Raw genomic sequence first — 16,082 nt, 5'->3', positions numbered from 1 at the left:
TTTACTGGGTACTTTTTATATAACACAATCAGCAGTGAGTTAACCAAGTAACTTTTTGGACAAGACCTTCAACTAGGGGTAGTAGTATTGATGGACAGAAAAGGTTTCTTGCATTAGAAGGGAAACATAGCTACCTTGAATGGGAAAAGAAGGGAGAAAGATGATAAAGATATGACAAAGCAGGGGTAGGGGCCATACCCCCAAGTTACAGAGTGGGGTAAATAGTTAAATGAACCAGGGATTGGAGAGGGTGGGTAGGTGGGTGAGTTCACAACATTTCGAAAGAAGAGTGGCAGCATGAGGTGGAGGAGGGAAAGGACATATGGTGTGCAGGTAGATAAGTGGATATATGAGGGAGAATGGAAGGGAGAAGAGAAACAGCAGTGGTGAGCATGAGGGGTGTTGGGAGAGAGGAGGCCATGGACATGGATCTTAGTTAGCTGGACAGATTTTCCCAAGCACAGTATATTGCTAGTTGTCCAAGTCCTTTGTCATCTCCTCTGTGATGCTCAACATCAAGATAAACAGTGCATGACCTTGGTGGGGTCCAGTTATAATTTTCTTTAGGTTGAATAGCCCATCCCACACAAAAGGTGCCTGAGTAAGGTTTGTTTAAGGATGTTGAACGAAACACCCATGTTTCTAAAGGTGAATTATCCAAGCCTCAAAGAATTCCTCTCAACACATGGCTATGATGCTTCCCCACTACTTCTGCTCATGATCAGAGATGCACATATTGTCAGTCACCAAGGGACATGCTCAACTGGTTAAGGTCAAACAACTGAGAAGCAAATCTGTGATATTGAGCAGAATATTTGCTGTAACCCATTCTTTTATACCAAGACAAAACAATGTACATGATAAGAATTCCAATCAGTTAAGATCAAATTATTATTATTAGTACACCAGGCAAAATACTTAGCGACACTTTTTCCATCTTTATGCTCTGAGTTCAAATTCCGCTGAGGTCAACTTTGCCTTTCATCCTTTCAGGGTCGATAAATTAAATACCAGTGAAACACTGGAGTCGATGTAATCGACTAGTCCCCTCTCCCAAAATGTCAGGCCTTATGCCTTTAGTAGAAAGGATTATTATTATTATTATTATTATTATTGCCTTTGCACAGCTTCTAACGCTGGAGATGTACTACCAGTGAACTAAGGTAACACCTCGTATTTTTCAAGCACCTTCCGGAGTATTCGAGCAGTTCCAAGCAGTGCTGTTTTCTGCAAGTGCTCCACCCTTATTGCAGCCCCTATTTGTTCCACATACTTCTCGAGATTTTTACTCACTGTTCCCAGGGCTTCAACAATTATTGGTACTACTGCTACCTTTTTCATCGACCACAACTGCTTTACTTCCCAAGCTAACCTGTCATATCTCAACTTTTCTTTCTTCCTTATCTCATACCTTGGTGTCAGCTGGGCATGCTATATCTATGATCCACCATAGTTTGCTTTCTTTCTCAATTAAGACTATGTCTGGCTTCCTATTCTCTATCTCATGGTCACACTGAATCATAAAATCCCATAGGATCTTTGCATTTCTATTTTTGACGATGCCTTCAGGTTTGTGGTTGTACTAATTTTTTGCTCTGTCAAGTCCATACTTGTTACAAAGTGTCCAATGGACAAGCCTGGCTATATTGTCGTGGCATCTCTTATATTCCTTCTGGGTTAGTGGCGTACATTGGCTGGTAATATGCCATATGGTTTCGCCGTTTTCTCCACAGATTCTGCACTTATCACTCTCTGCTGTGTTGTCTATTCTGTATTTTATGTAGTTTGTTCTTAGTGCTTGCTCTTGGGCAGCACAGATTAGAGCCTCCGTTTCTGGTTTTAAATCACTTTTAGTCATCCACAGCCATCTTTTTTCTCTGTCTGTCTTATCTTCAACATTCCTATGAAATTGACCATGCATTCTTTTCTTTACCCACCTATTTTCAGTTTCATTCATTTTCAATTTCTTGTAGAGTGCTTTATCTTTGATTCTTCTTCTTCTTCTTCTTATTATTATTATTATTATCTATAATTTGTCCCTATTATGTCTCCCCTTCCAATGTTCTGGAAAATAGGAAAAAGAAAAACAATTTTTATTATTACTTAACTCCTTCAGTTTTATACAACCACCTGATTTATGGGATCTCATTTTGTTGCTTACATTTCAGTCAGGTCTTCAGTTTCAAGATAGCTTTTTCTGTCCTACTTGTCTCAAATACTCTGAAAAAAAATGGCCCTTCCACCTCCAACTTAGAAAAACAAATCAAACAGAATTTACAGTATTCACTTTTATTATAAGTTTTATTATTATAATTTTTATGATTATAATTTTTATTATTATTATTATTATTATTATTATTATTATTATTTTATTATTATTATCATCATCATCATCATCATCCTCATCATTATTATTATCTTTTTTGTGTGTGTTGTATTTCATACTTTTATATTGTCCACAAGGGACCTTGTGGCCAATAAAAGAAATCATCATCAACATCATATCATCATCATCATCAACATCATATCATCATCAACATCATATCATCATCATCGTCGTCGTCGTCGTCGTCATCGTCATCGTCATCGTCATCGTCATCATCATCATCTTCATCATCGTCATCATTAAAATTATTGTTATAATTATATTAAAATGCACCATCATAACACTGTGTCTTTGGATTCCTTGGTGCCACATTTCAGGAAAGTCTCAGCTGCTAATTTCATTCCTTTAACTGACTAATAAACAGAGCAATAGGTCCTTTTTTCTTTTTATATATATATAGTTTGGGACTATTTTTTGTTGCATTTCCTGAATGTCAAATATAAAGTACGTACTGCAAGTGAGAGAGATTCGATTGTCCAGTTCTCTCTTTGAAATAAAACTAAAAAATTGATATTATTTTTATTTTTTCATTGATATACACATTCTTATATAAAATAGACATACACATACATATATATCTGCACACATACACATATACATTCACAAACACACATGCATGTATACACACATACATATAAACAAACACACACACATAATACAAAAATGTCAATTTATTATTACTTCTAAATTTTCAATTACTTTTTAAAGTTAGGAACCTCTGTATTTCAGGTTATCCAGGGTCATTCATACCTTGACAATTTAATAAACCTTTTTTCTGGAGGGAAGAATGCTGAGATGGTTTAACTATATATGCCTCTTACTTAACTATTTATCTATCACTCTTACCTGTACGTTTGTTTGTATATATGACAGTGCATCTAAGTTGGCTAGCCATGTATGGAATTTGAAGAGCAACTTACAATTAAGTGGAAAATAGTGAAGAAATCCAAGCCATATGTTAATGGATCTAAGAAATGCAACTTATGCATAGCAGAAAGATCTCATATTCTTCTTAGATCCAGCAATTTCAACACACTGCTTAATTCAAGATCTGAAGCTTTTAGCAAGGACAGGTTTTTTTTATTTTTTTTATCAAATTGAAGGGCACCACCCACTCTGGATTGAGTTGCTGTCATGCAGACATTGACATATTTTCAGTTATTTTGTTCTAAATTAATTGTATTTAATGAGCTTTCTGCAATTAGAGAGGATGAGGATCTTAGTTTTCTTGATTTCATTTCTTTTTTCTCGTTCCATTTTTGGCACCAACCTTCTTAACATTTCTTCCATGTTTATTCTTATTTTCTTACTGTCTAGCATCCTTGTTTTTAAAATATATATATAATGCATAGACAGAGCCTGAAAGATTGCTTTAAGGTACATGACATATTTTATAAATATGCCTGCTCAGGTATCATAAAAGCATGAAACTATTAGTAGCTCTTTCAGTTGTGCATTTAAATTGATATATATGTATATACATATGTATGTGTATATGTGTCAAATCTAATTTTGTTTATCAAAATTTCTACCTCTCACTCTTTCTCTCTCTCTCATATATATATATATATATATATATATATATATCTGTCAGTGTATCTATTCATTTGGTAATATAGTTGTGTATATACCTGCTAAAATATGTATGCATGTTTGTATGCTATGTGTCTCTTCATTCATCCATGCACCTACACTGCCATCCAACTACACCACCATTCAGCTTACCCACCCTTCTACCCATCTACCCATTCAGTCATCTACTCCATTTATTCACTCATCCATTTATTTAGTCAGTTCAAGATCCCACCCATTATCACCTTTATCTTCAAAAGGTTGCCGTATGTGTGGTATTTCATTACAGCCAAACCACCAATATGCTGTATCTCTCGGTCCATTCAGTACATAACGTCTCCTCTGTGCTGGCAAGTCAGCTCTGTAATACTCGCTGCCAGTAAAGAAATAGGTATTCCTGTTGATCCATTGTACTGCAGCCTGGAAGTCTGGTAGCTGGTTAAACAGTTTAATTCGCTTCTTCTCATGATACTTCCGTTGACGAGATTTCTTGCCTTTCAACAACCAGATTCGATTGTCTAAGATTGGAGAAAATTAAGAGAAAGTTAGTTGTAAATCATTGTTGGAATAACTTATTATTGGTTTCAAATTTTAGCGCAAGGCCATCAATTTTGGGGGAGGGGGTAGGTCAATTACATTGACCCCCAGTGCTTGACTGATACTTATTTTATCAACCTCAAAAGGATGAAAGACAAAGTTAACCTTGGCAGAATTTGAACTCAGAATGTAAAGACAGACAAAATGCTGCTAAGCAGTTTGCCCGGCGTGCTAATGACTCTGCCAGCTTACTGCCTTAGCAATAACTTAACAGTATTGTCTTTATTATAAATAGTTTGAAAGGCAGTGGAGCTGGCAGAAATGTTAGTGTACCAGACAAAATGCCAAGTAGTATTTCTTCTAACTCACTAGATACTGAGTTCAAATCTTGCCACAGTCAACTTTGCCTTTCAGTCCTTTAGAGGGTGATAAAATAAGTATCATCTGAGTACAGGAGGTTGATGTAATTTACTTCCCCTCCCCTCAAAATTGTTGGTCTTGAGCCAAAATTTTAAATACTTATTAATGATTTCAGAAATATACCATGTGTTTCTTGAAATGAAGAATTAAGTATAGTTGTGGTTAACATATCATAATAATACTAAAACTCTAGAGATGTTTGTGTGTAACCGAAATATCTTAGAAATAGTATATTTTATCTTAATTTTTTTTTAATATTTATTTTCATACTTACCTTCGGCAGTGCAGTACAAATTTTTGTGATATTTGGACCTCTATTTATTAATGAAAACGATTAAACACAGTTTTTGTTTGTTATTTCTTGATGAAAAAGACATAACTTCTGTGATGTCAACACACATATAAAGAATGTCATGATGTGTCAATCAACACAAACACACATCTACTATCTGTGACATATACACACACATAGTTTTCATGCTCTCTAAGAAAAAAAACATTGACTTTTTGACATACATAATATTTTAATCATTTAGAAATATTTTTAACTGAATGTGATTTCAAAAACGTAAGTTTTTCTTACAGTAAGTATTTATATTTTAGCTTTCTTTAAACAGACAATATTTCGATGTTTTTTAATTATTTTCAAGTGAATGGCGATCTTTCACTTTGACTCTCAGAACTGTTATCCAGAGTTCATTAATTTCTGTAAAAAAATTTTATTTATTTACTTTTGTTTTAAAGTGAAAGAGAGGAGAAAGTGAAAGATGTATGTATATGAAATGGATGTGTGCATGTGAAAGAGAGAGAGAAAGTGAGTGAAGGGGTGTGTTGTCATGTATACGTACATACATCAATACATATGCATATATCTTTTTTGTATGTACATGTATGTGTGTGTGTGTGAGAGAGAGAAAGAGTGAGTGAACATGTGTGTGTAAGTGGCACACTCTCTCTCTCTCTCTCTCTCTCTCTCTCTCTCTCCCACACACACGTCTATTTCATATACATGTTTATACACCTTTCACTTTCTCATCTCTTTCACTTTAAAGCAAAAGTAAATAAATTCAACATTTAAGTCAGTGTAATTTCATAGCTTATCTAGTAATTGAAATTAAGTACCTACTATATGAAGAGCAATTACTTTATGCAGTATCATTATTGTTGTTGTTGTTGTTGTTATTATTATTATCATTATTATTATTATTATTATTTTCTTTTTAAATTTTTCTATGAAAATCTCCACATTTCGTGCATCATCATCATCATCATCTTGCATCATCACTTCATGTTCATATTCCATGGGTCAGATGGTTCAACAGCATTCAACCCAATAGAGATCTGTTTTAGATTCCAATGTCTGCTTTGGCAGGGTTTCCATGTCTAAATGCCCTTCCTAATGCCAATCACTTAACAAAGTGTGTACGGGGTGCTCTTTTTGTGGCACCAGCACTAGTGGGATTACCAAGTAATTCGCAAGACAAGATCCTTTGGCAAAGTTAGGCTGCAGAATTGAGAGAGAGAGAGAGAGAGAGAGAGAGAGAGCTGACTTAGTGCCAGGTGTTGAGTGGTTAAAGCATAAGAGAGGGACAGGAAGTGATCTCAGTACATGACTAGTATTTACTTTCTTACCATCTGTTTCTCTCCCGGTGGAATGAGCCAATGAGGAAACCTCTATGTCCATGGTTCTCAAAGAGTCAACCACAATGCACTATTGTGATGCATGAAGTATCTAAGAGCATCTTTTATCTTTTATTTGTTTTAGTCTTTAGACTGTGGCCATACTGGGGCACTGCCATGTAGGGTCCACTCAAACAAATAACCCTCTGTACTTAGAAGTCTGGTACTTATTCTACTGGTCTCCTTTGCTGAAATGCCAGTTGACAAGTAGTAGTGCCAGGGGAGATCACAAGCATACACACACATACACACACACACACACACACACATACATGTATATACGACAGGCTCCATCAACAACAATAACGACAACATCAAATATAGAATCAGAACTGCTAAGAATTAATGCAAAAGTCACTCACCAATTAACAGGTAGATTTTCCGGCCTAATTTAAAGGCTGATTCAATTTTGGTACCAGTTACATCCCATTCTTTGGCCCAGGGTTTTGGATAGAAATGTTCCAGTTGGAAACCGTCCTCTGTGTGTCTGTAGCGCCAAACTAGGTTGCCCTTAAAAGGAAAGAGATAAAAAAAGTAAAAACAGCTTATATAACAACTCAATATACATTTTTTTATAGAGCCCAGTAGTTAAAAAGTTTGCTTTGTAATCATGGACAATCTGAGTTCAATTCTACAGGAAGTTGTGACTAGTACCAGTGACATGTAAAAGGCACTCATGCCAGTGGCACATAAAAAGGCACTCATGCTAGTGACACATGAAAAGCACCCAATACACTCCATAGAGTAGCTGTAGAAACCAAGCCAAAACAGACTGGAGCCTGATGCAGCTCTGTGGCTTACCATCTCCAGTCAAACCATCTAACTCATGCCAGCTTGGAAAATAGACATTAAATGATGATGATGATGATGATGATGATGATGATGACGACGACGACAACGACAACAACAATGACAAGTGCAACACCTTCAATAGGTGTCTTTGACCCTGGCTTTAAGTTGACCCCCCAAAACTTGTAAGATTAAGTAGACAGAGACTATTCAGAAAACTGCCAAATAGTCTGCATAGGTGACATAATGATGTTAATTTATTACTTGATGTAACACCACCACCTGACCCTTGGTTGAACTTAGCAGAGCTTGCTCCTTTGAAAGCATTTCGAACAGGTGCCCAGTGTAATGATATCACAATCTTCCTTCTTTTCTCCTCCAAGTTTTGATAGTCATAAAAAGCAGTGTAAATGGGGACCGTCCTTTCTTCACTTACTAAACCCTAAATAAAGAAGATGTCACTAAATTTAGGAAAAAAATTAGTATAATGCACCTCATTCCACCATCTGTGTTACTTCACTCCTCTATAATGATGACAGTCCATCACCTTACCATTTGTTCCATTCCACTTCAGCATTCAGGTTACTGACCCAGCGTTTTCCAGGTTAATGCTGTTCTTATTCAGATTAGTAAGCAATATATATAAAGATATATTCTCATAATTATTTCAAAATATCTATATTTTATTAAAAAATACCCAAATTGTAATGATAATAGAATTTTGAACTGAAAATCTGTCAATGTTGAAACACCTCAGGGGAAACAATATGCACTGTGTAATTTTTTGTTGATGTTGAAATGAATAAATTGTTGCTGCTTCCAAACTCACAAGCAAGCAACAGATATTGCTGAAATAGATCATGTTACATGTGTAATTGATTTGATTGTTCTGATCTTAACATCAATTGGTAAGAATAGAAGTCTTCAGTTTTTCTAAGCCCTGTAAAAGAACTCAAGTTTGGGCCTCCAACCAGGCATTTCACGATACCTTTAAAGCTAGGAATTTTTCAGTGCCCCCTCACATGTGTTGCTTTGTGCTTACAACAGAACACACTGTGTGTCAGTCCATTTTAATGTGTCCTTTGAATTGCTGTTAATTGTTTGACCAATGACCAACATGCCATAAGGAATCTGGATCACTTTTGGCTAGACATCAACAAAAAAAAAATAATAATAGTAAAAAAAATAAACAAACAAAAGAAAACAATAAATAGGCCAACTCACTTTTATCAGGTATGTGCTACCAAGGGCTGCTTTCTTTCGATTTTTACTGAAGGTCACTGCAGCATCTACAGACAAAGGACCCCTGGGGAAGACTTCTTGAATTTTCTTTGGAAATGTGTAATCAACATTGATCTGGTTGAATCTGAACACGAGTTCATCTGAAATAAAACAATGATCACCACTTAACTTGTTAACACCTCAATTTTTTTTTTTTTTTTATTCTTTACCATCTCCACTTTCAGGAAGTGGATATCTACTCAACTTTTCTAACACCACATTTCAGTCATTACATTTCTCTGACCAATTCCGCTGTACAACACCATGGGCAAATGCCTTCTAACATAGACCTGAGTCGACCAATAACTTGCAAGTGAATTTACTGAAGTTAGTTGACAGAAACTGAGCAGAAGCTCATCTAGTATATATAATGGACTCTCCTGCTGAGTCCAATACATGAAGATCTAACAGTTAAAATTGTAGCTGTTGGAAGGCAGTGAGATGGAAGGATTGTTAGCATGCCAGACAAAATGCTTAGTGGCATTTCAACCATCTTTACATTCTGAGTTCAAATTCCACCAAGGTCAACTTTGCCTTTCATTCTTTCAGAGTTGATAAAATAAGTACGAGTTGAGCACTGGGACTGATGTAATCGACTTACACCCGGCGCCAAAATGTGCAGGCCTTGTGCCAAAATTTGAAACCAATATTATTGAAGCAATGAAGGTGGCAAGCTACCAGGCAAAATGCTTAGCAGCATTTCATCTACCGCTATGCTTCTGAGTTCAAATTCCACGAAGGTCGACTTTGCCTTTCATCCTTTCAGGGTCAATTAAATAAGCACCGTTTGAGCACAGGTAGCAATTTAATTGACTTACCCACTCCTGCTAAATTGCTGGCCTTGTGCCAAAACTTGAAATCAATATTAAAGCTGTTAGACTTCTCACACAGATGATGAGTTCAGTGGTGAAGGTTTGTGCAGGGCCAGCCACAAATTTTAGAAGCAGAAAGTTGGTGCAAATATTTGCCACAAACTCAATGAATAAAATTGTCCCCCAGGCTTTTCTATAAGAGTTCTCCATCTTCTATATTTGTTACCATCACCACAGCTTCACAGCTTAAAGTCCAACCCACCTGGTTACCCTAAATATGCACTTGGGCACCAAACCAGCAATTTCAAAATCCTTGCAAATTATATATATATCATCATCATCGTTTAACGTCCGCTTTCCATGCTAGCATGGGTTGGACGATTTGACTGAGGACTGGTGAAACCAGATGGCAACACCAGGCTCCAATCTAATTTGGCAGAGTTTCTACAGCTGGATGCCCTTCCTAACGCCAACCACTCAGAGAGTGTAGTGGGTGCTTTTACGTGTCACCCGCACGAAAACGGCCACGCTCAAAATGGTGTCTTTTATGTGCCACCCGCACAAGCCAGTCCAGGGGCACTGGCAACGATCTCACTCGAAAATCCTATGGGACCCAGTCAGGCGGTACTGGCAACGGCCACGCTCAAAATGGTGCATCTCATGTGCCACCCGCACAAGAGCCAGTCCAGGGGCACTGGCAACGATCTTACTTGGCTTGCCGGGTCTTCTCATGCACAGCACATTTCCAAAGATCTCGGTCAGTAGTCATCGCCTCGGTGAGGCCCAATGTTTGAAGGTCTTGCCTCACCACCTCAGCCCAGGTCTTCCTGGGCCTACCTCTTCCACGGGTTCCCTCAACTGTTAGGGAGTGGCACTTTTTCACGCAGCTATCCTCATCCATTCTCACCACATGTCCATACCAGCGCAATCATCTCTCTTGCACACCACAACTGATGCTTCTAATGTTCAGCTTTTCTCTCAAGATACTTACACTCTGACGGGTATTCACATTGACATTACACATCCAACGGAGCATACTGGCTTCATTCCTTGCGAGCTTACGCATGTCCTCAGCAGTTACAGCCCATGTTTCACTGCCATGTAGCATGGCTGTTCGTACGCATGCGTCATACAGTCTGCCTTTTACTCTGAGTGAGAGTCCCTTTGTCGCCAGCAGGGGTAAGAGCTCTCTAAACTTTGTCCAGGCTATTCTTATTCTAGCAGCTACACTTTCAGCGCACCCACCCCCACTACTAACTTGGTCGCCCAGATAGCGGAAGCTATCGACTACCTCTAGTTTTTCACCCTGGAATGAGATAGAAGTTGTTTCCTGTTTGTTTACAGTCTTTATTGCACCTGAACATCTGCCACAAACAAAAACTAACTTGCTAGTTAACCTGCCTTTGATGTTGCTGCACCTCTTATGTGTCCATAGCTTGCACCGGGTACATCTTATAGAGTTACTACCTACTCCTTTTCTACATACTGAGCAGTGCCATCTACCTGAAGGGGTTTGTGTTTTATCTACCTTCCTACTTATTAGGATTTTGGTTTTAGCTAGGTTGACTCTAAGGCCCTTCAATTCTAGACCTTGCTTCCACACCTGAAACTTCTCCTCTAGTTCTGATAGTGACTCCGCAATTAGGGCAAGGTCATCAGCATAGAGGAGCTCCCAGGGGCAACCTGTCTTGAACTCCTCTGTGATTGCTTGGAGGACTATGATAAATAAGAGGGGGCTGAGGACGGAACCTTGGTGGACCCCTACCTCTACCTGGAATTCATTGCTGTACTCATGAATATATATATATATATATAAAAGATAATAAGAGTGAAAAAACTGTTAGACTTTGAAACCAATATTATTGAAGCAATGAAGGTGTAATAACAATAAATGGAGCAAAACGCATATAAATAAAAGTTCCTTTAATTCCTACACATGTTTCAAAATATGTGTGCTCTCCTCCAAAGAAGTAAGAGCTGCTGGAATTCCACATATATTCATCTTCAGGGAATCAACATATAAAAGCAAGACAAATGCGAAATGATGAGGTAACTTATGAGCTAAGATGTTACATTTATATGCGTTTTGCTCCATTTATTGTTATTATTCATATCTTCTCAAAATGCATCACTTCAGCTTGGTATCTCTACCTATAAAACGGGTATGATATCTTGGTTTTTTGTGTAATTTTTACTACCTAAGGTAACTATTAACATATTTACAATGTCAAAGGTTTTTTAAAACTGAGATAATATTAATATATACATAAACTTATATATATCATCATCATCATCATCATCGTTTAAACGTCCACTTTCCATGCTAGCATGGGTTGGACGATTTGACTGAGGACTGGTGCAACCGGATGGCTACACCAGGCTCCAATCTAATTTGGCAGAGTTTCTACAGCTGGATGCCCTTCCTAACGCCAACCACTCAGAGAGTGTAGTGGGTGCTTTTACGTGTCACCCGCACGAAAATGGCCACGCTCGAAATGGTGTCTTTTATGTGCCACCCGCACAAGAGCCAGTCCAGGGGCACTGGCAACGATCTCGCTCGAAAACCCTACAAGGCCAGTCAGGCGGTACTGGCAACGGTCACGCTCAGGATGGTACATCTTATGTGCCACCCGCACAAGAGCCAGTCCAGGGGCACTGGCAACGATCTCACTTGGCTCGCCGGGTCTTCTCATGCACAGCACATTTCCAAAGGTCTCGGTCAGTAGTCATCGCCTCGGTGAGGCCCAATGTTTGAAGGTCTTGCCTCACCACCTCAGCCCAGGTCTTCCTGGGCCTACCTCTTCCACGGGTTCCCTCAACTGTTAGGGAGTGGCACTTTTTCACGCAGCTATCCTCATTCATTCTCACCACATGTCCAAACCAGCGCAATCGTCTCTCTTGCACACCACTACTGACGCTTCTTATGTTCAGCTTTTCTCTCAAGATACTTACACTCTGACGGGTATGCACATTTACATTACACATCCAGCGGAGCATACTGGCTTCATTCCTTGCGAGCTTACGCATGTCCTCAGCAGTCACAGCCCATGTTTCACTATATATATATATATATATATATATATATATATATATATATCATGCAGTTGGACAGCTGTTAACTTTCCTGAGTTCAGCCACAGGTCTGTTTTTCATCCCACAGGGTGTCCAAAATCTACCTTGCTCACCAAACAACCTTATTGGTGTTGCTAGTTTACTCCCCAATGACTTGACAATGCAATAGGTTTTATTAGGTTACATGTTACCAGTTGCACTCAAAAGCAACCTACACATTTACCTTGCTGTGGTTACCACCAGAATCTATAGACATACAGAAGTAGATTGGATAATGGTGGAGACTGTTACACTATGATCTCTGATCTATCAGTCTTTATCTAATCCCATAGTCTTTACTTAATGATCTTTTTCTTTGACCTATTCCCTTTTTGACTGCTCTCTGATACTGCTGTATAACCTCATTCTATGACCTCTTCTCTTTATGAACTCTTGTCATGATAATACTCCATGACCTCCCTCTCTCATGTAACCCCTGACCTTATCTTATAACCTTAACATTATGACAACCATTCTTAAAAACAACAATAAAAAATTAAAGCATAGGAATGTTCTGAATCATGACTATGATTTGAACTCATCACTCTAATGTTACACTCAGCCACAAAACCACTAATCCATCTTTTAAAAAAGAAAAAGAAATTTTTTTTTAAATCCAACCTCTAAATCCATAGGTCAGGTGATCTGTTGCAACAGTGATAGCATCCAATCTGCCATCACAGTACTTTGGCCTAACTGTAGTTTGAGCTGATGTCAGTAAGGCCGATGGTGAGGTTGTTGATGGCCCCAGTCTGGAGAAACGGTACCAATATGGATAGGTTTGTCGTTCTGTCTGTGTGTCTTGGCTGTGTGTCCACCAGAATCTATCTCCAGCTGACATTGATGGGCTGGTCAAGTGGGAGCTGCTGACTGTCGTAGAACTTGAACCCTGTGACCCTGAATGATCGTCTTCAAAGTTCTCATCCTTGCTGGTTGACATATTACTAGAAACTGCAGTTTGGATGCCCTCAGATGGACCTGTTGATTAAAAATATAACATATTCAAAATTATGAATTAGCTTTGCAGCATTTATTGTAAACATTATAAAAAGTTTAACACCAAATTGGAACAAAAAATGCAGCAGGTCTTCTAAGGGGACATAAACCCTGTATCTATTGTTTATCAAATATAATTATTGCCACTAGAGAGTGTTTTTCACTTCTTCTCAAATTAATTTTTATGGAAACGTTTCTGATAAAATTTTATCTCCATGAAACAAGTCATCAGCTATTTAACACCAACAAGACAGGATGTTATTACTCATGTCCAACATAGCAGAGAGTTTATTGCAAATATTATTAGAATTTTAAAAACACCAAATTGAAACAGAAAAAAGCAGCAGTTCTTCTAATGGGACTTAAACTCTGTATCTATCGCTTATCAGATTATTGTTACCAATAAATACACTACAGAGTGTTTTCCATTCCTCCTCAAATGAAGTTTAAAGGGAAATGTTTCTCATAAAATTTTATCTTCATGAAACAAGTCATCAGATATTTAACACCAACGAGATAGGCTGTTATAACTTATGTCCAACACAGCAGAGGCTGTTGTAGAAGGGGTAGAGGATGCAGATGCTATACTTACTGTAGAGTGACTGTAATGCTTGAATGTCATCAGCATGCACTGAAGTGCCATTACATTCCATGATGTATGGCCACATTTGTGCTGAAGTGCTCTCAGAGTGGAATAATCCTAATGAGTGACCAATTTGGTGGATTGCTTGACACAGTAGACTGATCTGACCTTTTAAAACAAACAGGTTAATTAATCAATATAACAATTAGCAATATTTTTAGTTGAACCTTTTGTTGTTTGGTGAGTTGAGACAATTACATCATGAAAATGTCATGACATCTACTTAAAAGATAGACATATAATAAACCACATTCACTTTCATTTTGTAATCTTCTTTTATCTTTTACTTGTGACCATGCTGGGGCACCACTTTGAAGAACTTTTAGGCGAATGTATTGACCCCAGTACTTATTTTTCAAAGCCTGATACTTATTCTGTCAGTCTCTTTTGCTGAACTTCTAAGTTACAGGGGTGTAAACACACAGACACTGGTTGTCAAGTGGTGGCAGGAGGACAAACACAAAAACTCACACACATTGATATAAATATATATATATATATATATATATATATATATATACACACACACACACACGCACACACACATACGATGGCTTCTTTCAGTTTCCATCTACTAAATCCTCTCACAAGGATTTGGTCAGCCCAAGGTTATAGTAGAAGACAGTTGCCCAAGGTACCACACAGTGGGACTGAACCCTAAGCCATGTGGTTAGACAGCAAGCTTCTTACCACACAGCCACGCCTGCATCTTTAAAATAAAACAAATATACGCCTGCAGAGGGACTTCAACCTGCAACCCTCAAAAATAAAGTAGGTTCTGGCAAGGTTCAAACTTGTAGACTTCTGCATGTAAAGCAGATATGATGACCACTACTCCACGAAACCACTTAAATGTATTCTCCTCCTCCTCCTCCTCCTCCTCCTTATTTTCACATCCACTTTTTCATGCTTGCATGGGTACACCAGAATGTGTTTCAGGCAGATTTTTCTACAGCCTGATGCTTTTCCTGTCTACTAATCCTCACTCATTTCCATTTCCCCATGATCAGACGTGTTTTCACAGAAGAATGGAAATGAAAAACATCACTTCTATGACAGTGACATTCATTTACAAATATCATGCAATGTCAGGACAAGAAGGCGCACACACACACACACACACACACACACACACACACACACACATACACACACACACACACACACACACACACACACACACACACACACACACACACACACACACACACACACACACACAGCCATCTCAAAAATAAATAGAATCTTCTCTTTACACTGTTTTATCTGTGCAGACACTATCCGGTGCTTCAAATTTGTTAATATGTTATTATTGTCCATTTCTTATTACATATTGACAAGACCAAGGAAATTCAAAATCACATGATCTGATGGTCTTGGCACTGGAGATGGCATGGATTTATCTGTCTGCTAGTGATATAAACAAGAGTGCATTATTCACCAAAAGCCAATATGAGAGCTTCTCTCATGGCATCTATCACAGAATAGTTTGTTCTAACAGAACATCCACATTTAAGTGGGGATAAATATTACCTCTTGGTATTAATACTGCCCATGTTGCTAGTATACTTTTTAACAAGCTCACTGGCTAATAACGACACCAGCACTTGTTCTGGCACTGTTATTCTATATATCACTGTCAGGGAGGTGAGTCGCTGCTATCTCTAGCAGTCAAACATCCTCATTGATTAGACTAACGAAAATCGAAATCATGTGATCTGATATCTCAGCACTGGTCTTGGTGGATCCAGATCACTCCACTAGCAACATAAACAAGAGTGTGTTTTGCATCAAAAGGCCAATATGAGAGTTTCTCTCATAGTATCTACCACAGTATAGTTTGTTCTAAAAGAAC

The 16,082-nt window shown here is 38.0% G+C and overlaps 1 protein-coding gene across 1 annotated transcript in view; it reads right to left on the bottom strand.

Annotated features, from left to right (window-relative positions):
* Positions 1–4,147: 4,147 nt before the first annotated feature.
* The window catches only part of LOC106873152 (collagenase 3), a 35,066-nt gene continuing 23,131 nt past the window's right edge, over positions 4,148–16,082 (bottom strand). Inside the window, exons 6-10 of the mRNA XM_014920379.3 lie at positions 14,177–14,335; positions 13,210–13,566; positions 8,609–8,766; positions 6,958–7,105; positions 4,148–4,476 (exon numbers count right to left, since the gene is read on the bottom strand). Coding sequence (XP_014775865.1) covers positions 4,169–4,476; positions 6,958–7,105; positions 8,609–8,766; positions 13,210–13,566; positions 14,177–14,335 — 1,130 coding nt within the window. The 3' untranslated portion in view covers positions 4,148–4,168. The remainder of the gene's footprint in view (positions 4,477–6,957; positions 7,106–8,608; positions 8,767–13,209; positions 13,567–14,176; positions 14,336–16,082) is intronic.

Source organism: Octopus bimaculoides, chromosome 24, assembly GCF_046866305.1.
Source record: "Octopus bimaculoides isolate indiv1 chromosome 24, ASM4686630v1, whole genome shotgun sequence".
NCBI classification, from domain to species: domain Eukaryota; kingdom Metazoa; phylum Mollusca; class Cephalopoda; order Octopoda; family Octopodidae; genus Octopus; species Octopus bimaculoides.
This window is presented reverse-complemented; position numbering and strand designations above follow the sequence as displayed.